This window comes from Zootoca vivipara, chromosome 11 (assembly GCF_965207765.1).
Source record: "Zootoca vivipara chromosome 11, rZooViv2.hap1.1, whole genome shotgun sequence".
Lineage (NCBI taxonomy): Eukaryota > Metazoa > Chordata > Lepidosauria > Squamata > Lacertidae > Zootoca > Zootoca vivipara.
The window spans coordinates 57,860,188-57,876,010 of record NC_142594.1 but is presented as its reverse complement, the minus strand read 5'-3'; the positions used below and the strand labels follow the sequence as shown (position 1 = coordinate 57,876,010).

Below are 15,823 nucleotides of genomic sequence, written 5' to 3'. Positions count from 1 at the left end.
GTTCATCCCATAGAGGTATTTATGGAATTTCAAAACTGATCTTATGATTCAACAGGGAGTTTTACCAAGATGGTCCATGATCCCACGATTCTCCTCCTCGACTTCCTTATGCAGAGCTCTCTGCTCAATATCCAGGAACGTCCACGCCTCATCTATGAAACAAACGGCAACATCTTCAACTTCACTCTCCCCATCACCTTATGCCTCAATCTAAATAAGGTCTCAATTTAAATTTATACATAAATCACCTTCTTCACTTTGAACCACCTTCCCATTTTCATGAGATCAACTCTGTATTGTTTCATTGTTGACAACAGAGGGGAAATGACTATGACTCACACTTAATCTAAGCACAATGGTCACAAGAGCTCCTGACTAGGCATTTGGCTATGCGATGTTGAAGGTTCTCTGTTCTCTGCTGTTTACCCTTTTCTGTTTCAATTTAAACCAATTCATGAACCAGAACTCATACACTGACCACTAATGCTGAACGACATGTTATTCCTGCAAATTTATTCTGCTACTTTTGAGATATACAAATGACATGAGAAGACTGGGTATTTGTATCATTATTAGTCCTATGATCCTTGTTTTTAAAAGCAATATAAAGTTATTCCAAAAAGAAAAGAAAATGGCAACACACAGAATCCTGAAATTAGCATCAGGTTACTTTAAATATTACTGTGCAATGGACTGGTAAATAGTCAGATATTGGTAGGGCATTCAGATGATGGTATTGGTTTTATATTATTATTTTAATTTATACACTACCCTATACCTGGAGGTCTCAGGGCGGTTCACAAACAATATCACAGCATGTAAAATCAAACAATAAACAATAACCCAAGATTACCTCTCTCCCGCCCCCCGGCAAAAGCCACATTTTAAAAGGCTGTTGGTGTTGGATGTTTTAACAAAAGGCCTGGTGAAAAGAAAACATTGGGCCCGGAACTAATCGGTAGCCAGTGCAGTTGGACCACGATTGGTGTAATATGCTCAAACTGTGTTGCTCTGGTGAGCAATCTGGCTGCTGAATTCTGCTCTGCACCAGCTGAAGTTTCTGAAATGTCTTCAGAGGCAGCCCTGCATATAACACATTGCAGTAATCTACCCTTGAGGATCCCAGAACATTGACAACAGTAGTTAGGCTATCCCTGTCCAGATAGGGGCGTAGCTGGGCCACCACCGAAGGCGATGGACGGCACTCAGGGCCACTGAGGCAACCTGAGCCTTGAGCGACAACAAGGGATCCAGGAGGACCCCAAGCTACGAACCTGCTCCTTCAGAGGAAGTGTAACACCGTCAAGAGCAGGCGACCTCCCAGCCATCTAGTCTAGGGAACAAACCACTAAGGCAAGACACTGGTCCAGCACTTCCACCACCTCACCTGCATATGTCAAGGAGAAATGGAGCCAACTGCTGCCAATACATTGCGGTGGCCGGGGAGCTGTGATGTATTCCTAGCTCAAATTGCCTGCAGATGACAAAGGCACAGGCAGGCAGGCAGGTGGAAGAGCCCGAATAGGTACTCTCCTTCTCCATCCGCCTGCCTGCCTCCCACCACCCCAAATCTGAGCAAGCCCCAATACCTCTCTGGCTCCATCCATCCACGTACCCATCTCCACTCCCCTGGAACTCACCAGATCTCTTGGAAGTCCCTGGGAGGGAAAGCTCAGAGGTTGTGGGGATGGATGCGGGAGACAACCTGACCAGGTCAACCGTCCATCTTCCCCCTTCCAACCTCACTAGCTTTGCAGGATCCGTCTCTTTCATCCTTCCTGAGGAGTCGAGGAGCCAAAACAAGCTGCAGGGTCCTGGGAGAGATGAAGAAGCAAAGGAAGCCTCAGAGGCTCTGCAGGGATTCTCCTGCCCTAGATATTCTCCTGCCCCTGGAGAAGCACAAATGGGGCAGCCCCTTCCCAACAGAAGCCCTATTTCTAAACATCTCCAGTGGTTCCAATTTCACCTGTTTCCTCCTCACTCCACTTCATAAGGCTGGCATGGTCTGCACAGTAGTGACCTGAGTGCAGATCCCATTGAACTCAATGGGGCTTATGGACAGAACTTGGTGTCAAAACCAGTCACCATTCTTTCTCTAACCCTGAAAACTGCAACCCCAGAGCATGGGCACAAAATAGACGAGTAGCTATTACATGTAGGTGCCCCCATGCTAGTTGCTTTGTATGGAGAGCCCTGTTGACGCTCTTTGAGCTCTCATGGCAAGCCAGGCAGGTGTTGTGGCCCTATTTGCCTCTGTCTGGGGTTCCATGAGGACCAAATCTGTATGTGGAAGCAGAGGAGCTGGAGATGCCATGTTTCTGAAATATGAGACGAATACACCACTCCTCCTTAGATATTGTCTGTTTTTATATACCATCTTTGCAATTCTCCAGTCTCAAAATGTGGCCCCCACCCTGGCATGGAAGCCATCAAAGTATAGATCTTCCACATGTCCTAAATCTGTAGTGTTCTTAAGAACACCAGGCACGCAGACCCTTTAAATCCCAAAGGCTTAAGGCAGCTTGATAGAACTAGCCTTATTTAAGATAGAATCAATTTCCATTTCTTGTTTATCAAAACCCAGACTCTCTGCTAGATTTTTTCCAGAAAGTTTTACAAGTAACTATCAGAATGGTTAGAATTTTATTACAGTCAGCCAAAAAGAATTTTATGCATTCCAAGTCCTCTAGTACAAGGCATCAATGACTGATAATCCCTCCTCATTTGTCCCAGAAGGTTGGGAGAATGAGTCTTTTATACTTGCTTTAGCATTTCCTGAAGATAGATCTGAAATTTGCTTTCACATTAGTTCGTCTACTTGTTTAGCCTGAAAAGGGGAGAGACATGTTTTCTTGCAATTGTTCCCATCTGGCTGCAGCTTCTCTTAACAAATGTGACTTATCCCCAGATCTGAAGGGGTTTCTTTGCATGCCCAGTTTTCCTTGACCCAAAGCCCCCTCCCCAAAAGGAAGGCAGCATCTGGATCCAAAAGAAGAACAGAGCTGCAGACCTTCTGCGATCCCACCGCCTCCCTGGCTTGGCAGAGTGAACAAGGGGGGACCCTCTGCTCCCTGACTTGGGGGTCTTTCCTCACCAGGCATGATCTAAACAGTGACCCCCCCATGCACCCTCCCTGCACCACCTGGCAGTGGCATAGCAAGGTCTGGCGGTAGCCTGTGCCAGGCAAAAACGTTTCTCTATAACTGAGCCTTTGGCTGGTTAATATATTATGGCCTTTTAAAAATGTTTGTGGGAGGAGAGATCATTGGTTTGTCTTTGTCTTTGTCTTATTATGCATTTAGAGTTCTAATTTTGCATTTTTATGCTGTGAATTGCCCTGTAAACTTTGGATGAAGGGCAGGATACAAATTCAATAATAATAATAATAATAATAATAATAATAATAATAATAATAGCAGCAGTGAACAGCTACAGTCAATCAGGGGGGCCAACTTGAATAAAATATTAGGGGGGGAGCAGGTGTCATGGAGAAGGGGCACAAGGAGAAGGGGACGACAGAGGACGAGATGGTTGGACAGTGTTCTCGAAGCTACGAACATGAGTTTGACCAAACTGCGGGAGGCAGTGCAAGACAGGAGTGCCTGGCGTGCTATGGTCCATGGGGTCACGAAGAGTCGGACACGACTAAACGACTAAACAACAACAAGGTGTCATGGAATAAGCAACATCACATATATAACATAATATAAAAACCTGTATTCATGAGAAAGTGTCCATTTGCACTTTAAGAGGAATTTCTCTGCTCTGTGTGAAAGGATGTTTATTTTGGGAAGTGCTGGGGCCATAACAGGCTATCACTTAATTGGCTTGCTGACTCCAACCTGTGTGAGAACTAAGAGAGGGAGTTGCCCTGGTCCGAGGCTTTGATGTGTAAACTCGGGCCATCTGGCTTAACTCCTGACCAGTTGAAAGAAAAGTGCCTTTCTAAAACCCCTATATGTTAATCCACAAATTGGAAGTTTGAATTGAAGGTTTTGGAATGCTTAATCGCTTGAGCACCTTGCTGAATGCCATTGTCTGTGCTCTATCTTGGAGTGGATGTAAACCATGCGCTCTCGCCTGCCATGCTGGAGAAGGCTTGGACTCGTTTTCTTCTGTTAGCTTTCTATATGTATGTATAAGTTAGTGAGTTTATACCTTTGTTATTTTATTGTAACCTTTGTTGAGAAATGTATAACCATTCTTGTTTAATCTTGCATCTGAATAGTTAAAGGACAATTGTCTGAGTTTTGTTCCTTTGGCTGCTCTGCTGAATCCAGTCCTAGACTGTTCCCACCCTACCAGGCCAACCTTCTGTCTGAATTACCCTAAGGCAGGCACCCCAAACTAAGGCCCAGGGGCCGGATGCAGCCCAATCGCCTTCAAAATCTGGCCCGCGGATGGTCCAGGAATCAGCATGTTTTTAAATTAGAATGTGTTCCTTTTAAAAAATAAATAAATAAATGCATCTCTGGGTTATTTGTGGGGCATAGGAATTCATTCATATATATATTTCAAAATATGGCCCGCCCCCCCACAAGGTCTGATGGACAGTAGACCGGCCCTCTGCTGAAAAACTTTGCTGACCCCTGCCCTAAGGGGAATTCAGTGGTGGCAGCTAAACCGTAAGATTTGTGTTTGAAGTATAAAAGCGGGAGAGCGCACTTCGTTTCTGCCTTACGGTGTCCAGTGGCTCCCCAAATCTCATGACAGCAGCCATTGGGCATAGCCAGGATTTATGTGAAGGGGCAGAATCTCGGTTAATTAAGGATTTAATTCTCCCCATTGGAGGCCCAGGGACCCAAATAAGCCCCGCCCTGCAAAACTGATCACAAGATGCAGCGTGCACACACTATTTGAATGGCAATGCCCATTAACTTTGGGGGGGGGCTCAAATATTTCATGGGGGAACCAAAGGGACCTCGGTACCCTGGGGTTATGTGAATCTGAGAGGAAGAGAAGCAGAATTTGTTGCTCTCTCCCCCACCGTTCCCCGCCCCCCCTTTTTGGCTGGGTTCTACCTGAAATCCATCAGGTGGAGAGGATTTCCTGTCAATATTGTTGCTGGAATGTTTGCAGTGACTGTGAGCTTCCATTGGATCATTGTAATGGATTGCTTTGAACTGATTTCTGCAGCAGGTAAAGGAATTTTTATCCCCCCAATTACACCCACACACACCTGTATATTTTGCCCAACCAAAGGTGGCAGCCCTACCTAAAGCACAGGAAGGAAGCAGCAAAAGGCGCTTTATGACCTCCAGGCTAGGACGGAGCGAGGCGGGGAGCGCTTCCCTCCACCACCGGGCGCCCCCCTTCCTTCCTTCCCCGGCTTGTTTTGGCCTCCTTGATCCCTCCGTGTTATCCCGAATTACGCTTCCTTTTCTCCCCCCTTTCCAGCCTCCTCCTCTCCGCCCCTTTCGCCCAAACTCCTCGAGCGACGCCTCCAATTTCTCCCCTTCGCTGCTGATCTGAACAGGGACCCCCATGCATACACCCTCCCTCCACCCCTGGGACCCCCTTCTTTCTCCCCATTGCACCCTCAGGTGGGAGAGAGAGGAGACTCACCGAGGAGAGAGAAGAAAGCAGCCGGAAGGGAGGGAGGGAATTTGGCCAGGGAGGACCTTCGCCCCACCTTCACTTCCTGTCCTCTCTAGGAATCCAGCTCTGCTCCTTTTAACCCTTGGCAAGCCGAGGACATAGAGCCCGCCGCTTCCTCTCCCTTCGTGCAGAATCCCTGCTTTTGCGCCAAACCAACCGCAAGGGAGATGGGGGTGGCCATGAGGGGGGGAGGTTACCTTGGCTCTCCCTATGAAATAGTGGGTGGACATAGACGACACAGTGATTCTCAAGCAGCTCTCTTTATTCTCCGGCTGAGCCAGCCTGCTCTTTATACAGTACTCAGTAACATGCAAGAGTAACAACTCTCTCTCTAGCTACCCAATCCTTCATTTGCATGGGCGGACCTGAGTGAGACCTGCAGCCATGGCAGGCAGAGTGAAACTATACTGTACACAACACCCTTAGTGGCCCAGGGTGAGAACTTCTATACACAACACTCCTAGTGCCTCCAGGCTGCTGGATCCCAAGGAAAGGCTGGGATGGAGAAGAGGCCAAAGTCTGCCTAGTGGCAGGAGGTGTCTTGGGCTCAGAAATGGCTCCATCAAGACACACCCTGGGGGGAAAACCCTCCAGCTCAGCTAGGTGGGGGGGGGGACGGGACTTTCTAGACAGAGGATTTCCTCCCCTCCGCAAGCGGATTTTCCTGCTTCTCCAGCCGCTTTTTATCCCAGGAAGAGACAGATGAGGAAGTGTCCCATGCCAGTAATGAAACACACACAGGATCCTGGGGGAAGCAGGACTCAAGGGATGGCAGATGTGGAAGCCCCCCCCCCCCAAATCGCCGCAGGCAGGACAGGGGAAGCCCAGGATGGGAGAGGGAGCGCATGTTGCTCAGGACAGCCCCTTGCCCTGGGACTCTTCCCAGTTCAAAGCAAGAGGGACCACTGCCATCCTTTCCCTGTGTTTCCAGTCAGAAAACCAGTTTATATTGGGCTCCTTGAACCATATGACCCCATTTCCCACCCCAGAACAGAGCTAGACCAATCAGAAGCTTCTCCATTGCACAGATTCCCCTTGGTCCCGTCCTCTCCTTGGCCCCACTTTCCTGAGGGAGTTTTCATCCTGAGTTTCCCTCTTGGCTGCTCCCCCTCCCAGCTTCTCCTTCATTTCTCCTTTCTTCTCCTCCTCTTCCTCCCCCCCCAATTGTTTTGGGGCAGTTGGATCCCCCCCCATGTCCAGGCAGGCCCAGGAGGAGCCCAGTGAGATGACAGGGCCAGGAGATGGCATTTCCCACCCTTTTCCAAAACAGGCGGGAACGCCATGCTGTTTCTTCTGGAAGCCCCAGCTGCTCTCAGAGACGCCATGGCTCTCCTGTGGCCTCGTGGGTCCCACGCTCTCAGGGTTTCCCAAATGTGGGAATGCAGACATTCCTAAATTTCATAAGGATCCCATGAAAAAGATGGGCTCTGCTTCGGCATGTTGCCCCCTCCTGTAAACTGAACTTCACGGTATGAAAAAAATCTGTTTTAAAATTTATCGCTGATTTGTTTTTGTTTTTAAATTGGTTTTCTAATCCTTTTATTTTGATTTTAAAGCCAGCTAAGCCAGTATCTACCACCATATGTTCCGGCAATACATTCCATAAATTAAGGACATGCTGTGCAGATAAAATGCTTCTTTGGACATTGAGCAAATGTCAGCCTTTTTTTGTGCCTGACTTAAAACAGGCAAACCCGCCTTATACTGGTGTTGTTGTTGTTTTTTAAAAAAGTCTTTTGTTTACCTTCTTGAGAACTTTGTGAACTGGATCGACGTTGTTCTCACTTTTTTTAATTTTTAAAATATTTTATTTTATTTTCACACAAAATACAAAAAAAGAAAGACAAGCATTGATTGCTTCTGTCGACAGGTGTCTTTTGTGCAGGTACTGTAACGAGCTGGGATTACAGGTAAGACCTGTCGAGAGCCAGTGTGGTGCAGTGGTTAAGAGCAGTAGACTCGTAATCTGGGGAACCGGGTTCGTGTCTCCGCTCCTCCACATGCAGCTGCTGGGTTACCTTGAGTCCAATACAATACAAGCAGCATGCAAGGGCACAAGATTCAATCAAGTTTCAATCAAGTATTATTAGTACAAAAAGAAAACAATAAGAGAACCATATACAAATGCTGACACAGAAGCCAAAACCAAATGTCAAGCAGCTAGCATATACAGATAAATACCGAAAGGCAAACCAGTCTTTATGGTCTTTGAGGCTATTTAGCGGTGAGCAAAGTGGCAGCAGGTCGAACGAAGTGTCAATGATAGGCAGGCTGCCATCGTTTTTCACCTGTTTCGCCCATATGATGGGCTTCTTCAGTAGTTTCTCCTTCTGCTGTCTGTTATGTTTAATACATTCACTGGTGGTATAAACCAGGTCTTATTAATATTCGAACTAAATTACTAATATACATCTAAACAAACAAATATCAACGGCTGGGTGACCTTGGGCTAGTCACGCTTCTCTGAAGTCTCTCAGCCGCACTCACCTCACAGAGTGTTTGTTGTGGGAGAGGAAGGGAAAGGAGATTGTTAGCCACTTTGAGACTCCTTCGGGTAGTGATAAAGCGGGATATCAAATCCAAACTCTTCCTCCTCCTCCTCCTCCTCTTCTTCTTCTTCCTCTTCCTCTTCTTCCTCCAGCAGGTGCTTTTAATCTCAGCTCGTTACATACAGTGAAGATACAAGGTAGCCTGACATCTGGCTGGTTGATAGGGGATCAAATACTTATTTCACTCATTATAATGGACATCAAACTCTGACTTTTGTCTTCTGGCTTTCTGAGGGTTTTCTGGTTGTTATTCTGTCTCTCACAGCTACAACAAACCTACCATTAAAATTATGGAGTGGTCATTTTTCATCAGAGGGCAAATGGGCAAATATAGCAGGGGATCAAATACTCCCCCCCCCTCACTGTAGGTCCTTATCACTTTTGTCCTTTATTATGGTAATCTTTGCACAAAATAATCCTTTCATATGTCCAATTTTCTTGAACAGATCTCTGGTGTTTCCCATTCTATTGTAATATGATACAAACGTGATAAAGGGTATTTTAGTTATTCTCCTTGGCCCCTTTCTCTTTCACATACAACTGTGTTTTCTACGGGTTGCTTAATTTGGCTTTATTGCTTTTCTTTTTTGGTCTTCCCTCTGTATGAACTCTTAGGGTTCTCCCCTGTATGAATTCGTTGATGGGAAGTGAGATGGTTAGAGTGACTGAAGCTCTTTCCACATTCCAAGCACTGATAGGGTTTCCTTCCTGTATGAATTCTCTGATGCGTAGTGAGACCGTGACTGATACGAAATCTCTTTCCACATTCCAGGCACTGATAGGGTTTCTCCCCTGTATGAATTCTTTGATGGGAAGTGAGATCACCTTTCTGATGAAAGCTCTTTCCACATTCCAAGCACTGATAGGGTTTCTCTCCTGTATGAATTCTTTGATGGGTCCTGAGATTCGAGCTTTGACTGAAGCTCTTTCCACATTTGAAGCACTGATATGGTTTCTGACCTGTATGAGTTCTTTGATGGGAAGTGAGACTATCCATTCGATTGAACCTCATACCACATTTGAAGCACTGAAAGGGTTTCTTCCCGGTATGAATTCTTTGATGGGAAGTGAGACTAGAACTGTGACGAAAGCTCTTTTCACACTCATGGCACTGAAAAGGTTTCTCCCCTGTATGAATTCTCTGATGGGAAGAGAGCTTAGTCCGCTCCCGGAAGCTCTTTCCACATTCTAAGCAATGATAGGGTTTCTCCCCGGTATGAATTCTGTGATGGGTATTGAGACTCTGCCTGATACTGAAGCTCTTTCCACATTCTAGGCACTTATAGGGTTTCTCCCCTGTATGAATTCTTTGATGGGCAGTGAGATGTGCGCTTTGATTAAAGCTCTTTCCACATTCTAAGCACTGATAGGGTTTCTCCCCTGTATGGATTCGTTGATGGGAAGTGAGACTCAGCCGGTGACGAAAGCTCTTCCCACACTCAAGGCATTGAAAAGGTTTCTCCCCTTTATGAGTTATTTGATGGCTCATGAGCTTAATCTCCTTCCGGAAGCTCTTTCCACATTCCAAACACTGATATGTTTTCTCCCCTGTATGAATTATTTGATGGGACGTGAGACTTCGCTTATTTGTGAAGCTCTTTCCACATTCCAGGCATTTATATGGTTTCTCCCCGGTATGAATTCTTTGATGAGAACTGAGATAGGACGCCTCGCTGAAGCTCTTCCCACATTCGAAGCACTGATAGGGTTTCTCCCCTGTATGAATTCTTTGATGGGAAGTGAGATGGGAGCTTTTTCTGAAGTTCTTTCCACATTCGAAGCACTGATAGGGTTTCTCCCCTGTATGAGTTCTTTGATGGGAAGTGAGATGATCCTTTCGACTGAAGCTCTTTCCACACTCCATGCACTGATAGGCTTTCTCCCCTGTATGAATTCTTTGATGGCAAGTGAGACCACTACTGTGACTGAAGCTTTTTCCACATTCAACGCACTGATAGGGTTTTTCCCCCGTATGAATTCTTTGATGGGAAGTGAGACTATACTTCCGATTGAAGCTCTTTCCACATTCTCTGCACTCATGCAATTTCTCTCTACTGTGAGTTCTTTTGTGTGAAGTGAGGCTATCCCTCCAAACGAAGCTCTTTCGTTGATGGGAGGTGGACTGGGAGCTCTGACGGATGTTCTCTCCACACTCTGAATATTTATTTGACTTCTCCAATATGTGGGTTCTGTTGTGGTCCCCCTTGTTCTCCCCTTCCAATTCGTCACCATCTGCAATGAAGAGAGAAGCTAATTATCGCCTGAGAAAGAAATGGAGCTCCATTGAAAAATGTCCGTCCCCCCTCACTGCAAGATATGAGAGTGCTCAAGCGGACATCCTTGAAGTCTAACTTAATGTCATTGTCGATGTGTGGCATCTTCAACCCCCCCCCCCCAGCACACCAACATGTCTGCAGGGCGCCTGACTCTCTTGAAACCAGTGGGGCGACGCTGCCAGCATACTGTGACGGGCGCATATGACACGGAACCATAAAACCCACCACCTGACCCCTCCCCCAGCAATGCACTGCCATGTTAGCGTAAGTCATGCTAACTCTGCATCGCTGCCCCGGACCCCAACCCCACTCAGAAAGAAGGGGACATCGTTCACATCCATTACTGAACAAAGTTAATAAATGTTTGTGATAGAGCAGGGTTCCCCAAACTATGGCCCGGGGGCCGGATGCAGCCTGCAAGGCTCATTTATGCGGCCCCCGGCAACTGCCACAGCCTGCACTTACCGGCGCGGTGTGGCACGGCTGCGCACTTCTGGGTCCGAAAAACCCCAGAAATAGCTTGCACGCATGCACAAGTGTCATTTCCGGTGCATTTCCGGGTCGGAGGACGCCTGTGTGCATGCTCACAAGCTATTTTCGGTGCTTTTCGGAAGCCTGAAGCCAGGTAAGTTTGGGGACCCCTGTGATAGTGAAAGAACTGGAGAGAGTTAGATGTGAGGCCTTCCTATAGTTTTCACTGCCTTTGTTGGCTGGTATTAACTGACATGTTGCTTGGCTTTTATCTGGGATAGATTTTGCTTGGCTCAATCCTGGAATCCACTCCATCTCCAAGGTCAGTCAAATGCAGACAGAAGCCAAAACAGCAGACCTCACATTCAACTTCCCTAAAAGCTCTGAAGCCAACATTTAAGAAGGCCTGGGAGGTTCAGACAAGTCTAGTCATTGTGTAAAAAGGCATGAATAGATGAAGAACATTCGCAGATGATATCCCTCCATTCAGGGATCATGGTGGGGGTGTGAGAATCCCAGACTGGGATGTAATCCACTGGGAGCAGTCAAGTGCAGCATTCCTTGTTTTGCTAGAGTGGACATGCAAGGGAATCTTTGGTCCAGCCAGTTGAAACTTCCTGTTCCTCCTGGCCTGGAGCATCCTTCCTTGCATGGGACTAGAGGGTGGGCGTGACCTTTCCAGACCTGGTAAAAGGCCAAGTCAGTGGAGTTTTAGGCAGGCAGGTGCAGGCAGGCAGGCAGGTGGAGGAGCCCGAAAAGGTGCTCCCCTTCTCCATCTCCATCCGCCTGCCTGCCTCCCCACCCACCCCCAAGCTGAGCAAGCCCCAATACCTCTCTGGCTCCATCCATCCATGTCCCCATCTCCACTCCCCTGGAACTCACCAGATCTCTCGGAGGTCCCTGGGAGGGAACGCTCAGAGGTTGAGAGGAGGGATGCAGGAGACAACCTGACCAGGTCAACCGTCCATCTTCCCCCTTCCATCCTTGCTAGCTTGGGAGGATCCGTCTCTTTCATCCTTCCTGAGGAGTCAAGGAGCCAAAACAAGCTGCAGGGTCCTGGGAGAGAGGAAGAAGCAAAGGGAGCCTCAGATGCCCTGCAGGGATTCTCCTGCCCTAGATGTTCTCCTGCCCCTGGAGAAGCACAAATGGGGCCAGTCACCCTCCTTTTTTTAATAAAAAAATAAGTTTAATTAATTTTACAAAAATAGAACAAAACAGACATATCAAATTCCTCCACCCTTTTCCACTGCCCCCACGAGCCCCCCCTGCCACGAGAGAGTCCCATGCAGAGCAAGCAGTCGAAGGTGGTCTATTTTGTAGCTGGGTTTATCCCCTCCCCCCTCCTCCGCTCCTGAGCCCACCTCTGCCACCAGTGGGCCCTAGGGTGATGAGAGAAGACAAGGGAGGATGTCCGCCCAGCCCTCCATCTATACATGTCCTTAAAAAATAAAAAGAAAAAAGAAAAGAAAGAAGAAAAAATATAGAAAAAAGAAAAACTTCATATAAACTCATCCCTCCTTTGTTTAACATTGTTTTTGTGACTTCCCCGTATCTTTCCCTTTTTGAGTTTCATATCTTATTATACTTATTAATTGCAGTTTCATTATGATGATTTCCACTCAATCTTTAACATAAATTCATACAGCTAATAATTATCCTTATACTTTATCTCTTATTCTGGTTACCATAAAATTCATCTTCTTCCATCCCCCCATCCCACAGGACCCCTCCTGCCACGAGAAGGCCCCATGCGTGGTGGGCAGTTGAAGATGATCCATTTTATAGCCTGGTTTTTCACCGCCTCCCCTCCCCCCCCCCTTAGAGCCCCTCCCTGCCACCAAGAAGCCCAGAGGAAAGAGAGGGAAAGAGACAGCAGGCCACCAAGCTATCATTTCTATAATCCACTGTTTGATTGCTTAACTATTCAACTTTCCATCTCTTACCTCTAATTTTTCTTTTTCAAATTTATAAAATTCATAAAATTCCCCCCCCCCAGCCTAATCGCTCCTCCAAGAGGATTTTCCTAAATTAAACTTCACCATTCAGACATTAAACCTAATATTACAACTCTATCTCATCCTTTCCCCCCTAGAATTCCCCCCCCCCATTCAATACAGCAAACCATAGTACAGCCAAGATTTCAAAACCTAAAGTTTCTGTCCTGTCACAGATATACACAACCTTTCTCATCCCACCACCACTCTTTCCCAGTCTGAAATCCTTCTTTTGTTCCTCCCCTCTTTCTGCCACCTCTTAATCTTTGATTCCCATCTTTCCCCAATCTCCCATTCATTTTTTGGTTTTGGTTTTCAATTTCAAAACCCATCATATCAAAGTTCCAAATTAACTCTTGTTCATTCTTTTCTTTCTTATTGTTCGTAACCCGAGGTATTACTGTATATGGAAGCAGGAGCTGGTGATGCCACATTTTTGAAGTATCATGAGACGAATACACCACTCAGTGGCTTCGCAATAGGGGGGGCTGGGTGCCCTGGGCTCCACTTTGCGGGGGGCAGCGCTGCAGCCACCTCCACCGATGGCCGCTGCATGCGCCTGCTGCCCCTCGCCTCACCGGAGCAGACAGGGCAGCCTGCTTGGCTCGCGCTTTGATTCTTTCTGCTCGGGCAAGGTGAGGGGCTGGCCCGCCCCTCGCCTCGCCTGAGGAGAAAGAAAGTGTGAGCCGAGCAAGCTGCGGCGCGGAGCGAGTTTTACAGGGCGGCCCGCCACTGCCGCTCACTCGCTGCAGCCGCTGAGGAGCTCACAGTGTCCCCTCCACAGGCAGGAGGGCGCTGAACTCTCCTTTTGGCTCGCGCTCCTCCCGCCTATGGAGGGGACACAAGGGGCATCAGCGGTGTCATGCGAGGGGCAGGGCGTGAGCGTCGTGCAACATGACGCATGTGCACGACGGACGCCGCGCCCCCGCCGGGGTGCCTTCTGGTTTGCCGGCCTGGGCAGCCAGAAGGCTAGCGACGCCCCTAACACCACTCCTCCTTAGATACTGTCTGTGTTTATACACCATCATTGCAAGTCTCCAGTCTCAAAATGTGGTCCCTAGTCTGGCATGGAAGCCATCACAGTATAGATCTTCCACATGTCCTAAATCTGTCATGTTCTTAAGAACACTAGGCATGCAGACCCTTTTAAAACTTCAGAGGGGAGCTTTACGCTTCTCTTGTGACAAGATTCCCAAAGGCTTAGAGTAGCTTGATAGAACTAGCCTCTTTTGAGATTACACCAATTTCCATTTCTTGTTTATCAAAACCCACAGACTCTCTGCTAGATTTTGTCCAGAAGGTTTTACAAGCACCTATCAGGATGGTAAGGATTTTATTACAGTCAGCCAAGAAGGATTTTATGCTTTCCATGTCCTCTGTTATTAGTAGTACAAGCCACCCAATGACTGATAATCCCTCCTCATTTGTCCCAGAAGGTTGGGGGGAGTCTTTTATCCTTGCTTTAGCATTTCCTGAGGATAGATCTGAAATTTGCTTTCACATTACTTTGTTTACTTGCTTAGCCTGAATAGGGGAGAGACATGTGTTGTTGCATCTGGGACAGAGGAAGTGGTTCAGTTGTGCTGCTGGATGCAAAAGGGCTTTTCTTCTCCCTGTCCTCCCCCCACGTGTAAATTTCCTTACATCGTGTCTCTATTACTGGGCCTTTGGCTGGTTAACATTCTATGGCCTTTTAAATATGTTTGCGGGAGGAGAGATAATTGGTTTGCCTTTGTCTTTGTTTTATTATGCATTTTGTGTTCTAATTTTGCATTATTATGTTGTGAATCGCCTGTAAACTTTGGATGAAGGGAAGGATACAGATTTTAAAACAAATTTAATAATAATAATAATAATCATAATAATAATAGCAGCAGTCAGGGGTGCCAACTTGGAAAAAAATATTAGGGGGGAACAGGCATTGGGCATAGCCAGGATTTATGTTAAAGGGCAGAATCTCAATTAAGGATTTAATTCTCTTTAATGGACCCAAGTAAGCCCCGCCCTGCAAAACTGATCACTAGATGCAGCGTGCACACACCATTTGAATTGCAATGCCCATTAACTGGGGGGAGGGGGTCAAATATTTCATGGGGGAACCAAAGGGACATCGGTGCCCTGGGGTTATGCGAATCGGAGAGGATGAGAAGCAGAATTTGTTGCTCTCTCTTCCACCTCCCCCCCCCCTTTTGGCTGGGTTTCTACATCCTCCTGGCAGGCAGAAATCCATCAGGTGAGGAGGATTTCCTGTCAATATTGTTGCTGGAATGTTTGCAGTGACTGTGAGCTTCCATTGGATCCATTGCTTTGAAGTGATTTCTGCACCAGGTAAAGGAATGTGTAGCCCCCCCCATTACACCCCTCTATATTTTGCCCAACCAAAGGTGGCAGCCCTACCTAAAGCAGAGGAAGGAAGCAGCAAAAGGCGCTTTATGACCTCCAGGCTAGGACGGAGCGAGGCGGGGAGCGCTTCCCGCCACCACCGGGCGCCCCCCTTCCTTCCCCGGCTTGTTTTGGCCTCCTTGATCCCTCCGTGTTATCCCGAATTACGCTTCCTTTTCTCCCCCCTTTCCAGCCTCCTCCTCTCCGCCCCTTTCGCCCAAACTCCTCGAGCGACGCCTCCAATTTCTCCCCTTCGCTGCTGCGTCTCCTTCGCCCTCTGCCCTGACTCTCCGCTCCTTGACTTATGGGTCTCCCCCCACGAGGCATCATCTGAACAGGGACCCCCATGAAGCCTCTCTTGCAGCCCTGGGACCCCCTTCTTTCTCCCCATTGCACCCTTAGGGGAGAGAGAGAGGAGACTCACCGAGGAGAGAGAAGAAAGCAGCCGGAAGAGAGGGAGGGAATTTGGCCAGGGAGGATCTTCACTTCCTGTCCTCTCTAGGAATCCAGCTCTGCTCCTTTTAACCCTTCCAAAGCCGAGGGCAATGAGACC

General features: G+C 47.5%; 1 protein-coding gene across 1 annotated transcript in view; it reads right to left on the bottom strand.

Annotated features, from left to right (window-relative positions):
• Positions 1-15,771, bottom strand: part of LOC132591150 (uncharacterized) — a 36,220-nt gene extending 20,449 nt beyond the window's left edge. Inside the window, exons 1-7 of the mRNA XM_060280512.2 lie at positions 15,695-15,771; positions 11,777-11,950; positions 8,726-10,379; positions 5,796-5,880; positions 5,216-5,552; positions 1,641-1,814; positions 66-152 (exon numbers count right to left, since the gene is read on the bottom strand). Of these exons, the coding sequence (XP_060136495.2) occupies positions 66-152; positions 1,641-1,814; positions 5,216-5,552; positions 5,796-5,880; positions 8,726-10,379; positions 11,777-11,909 (2,470 nt within the window). The 5' untranslated portion in view covers positions 11,910-11,950; positions 15,695-15,771. The remainder of the gene's footprint in view (positions 1-65; positions 153-1,640; positions 1,815-5,215; positions 5,553-5,795; positions 5,881-8,725; positions 10,380-11,776; positions 11,951-15,694) is intronic.
• Between the last annotated feature and the right edge of the window lie 52 nt (positions 15,772-15,823).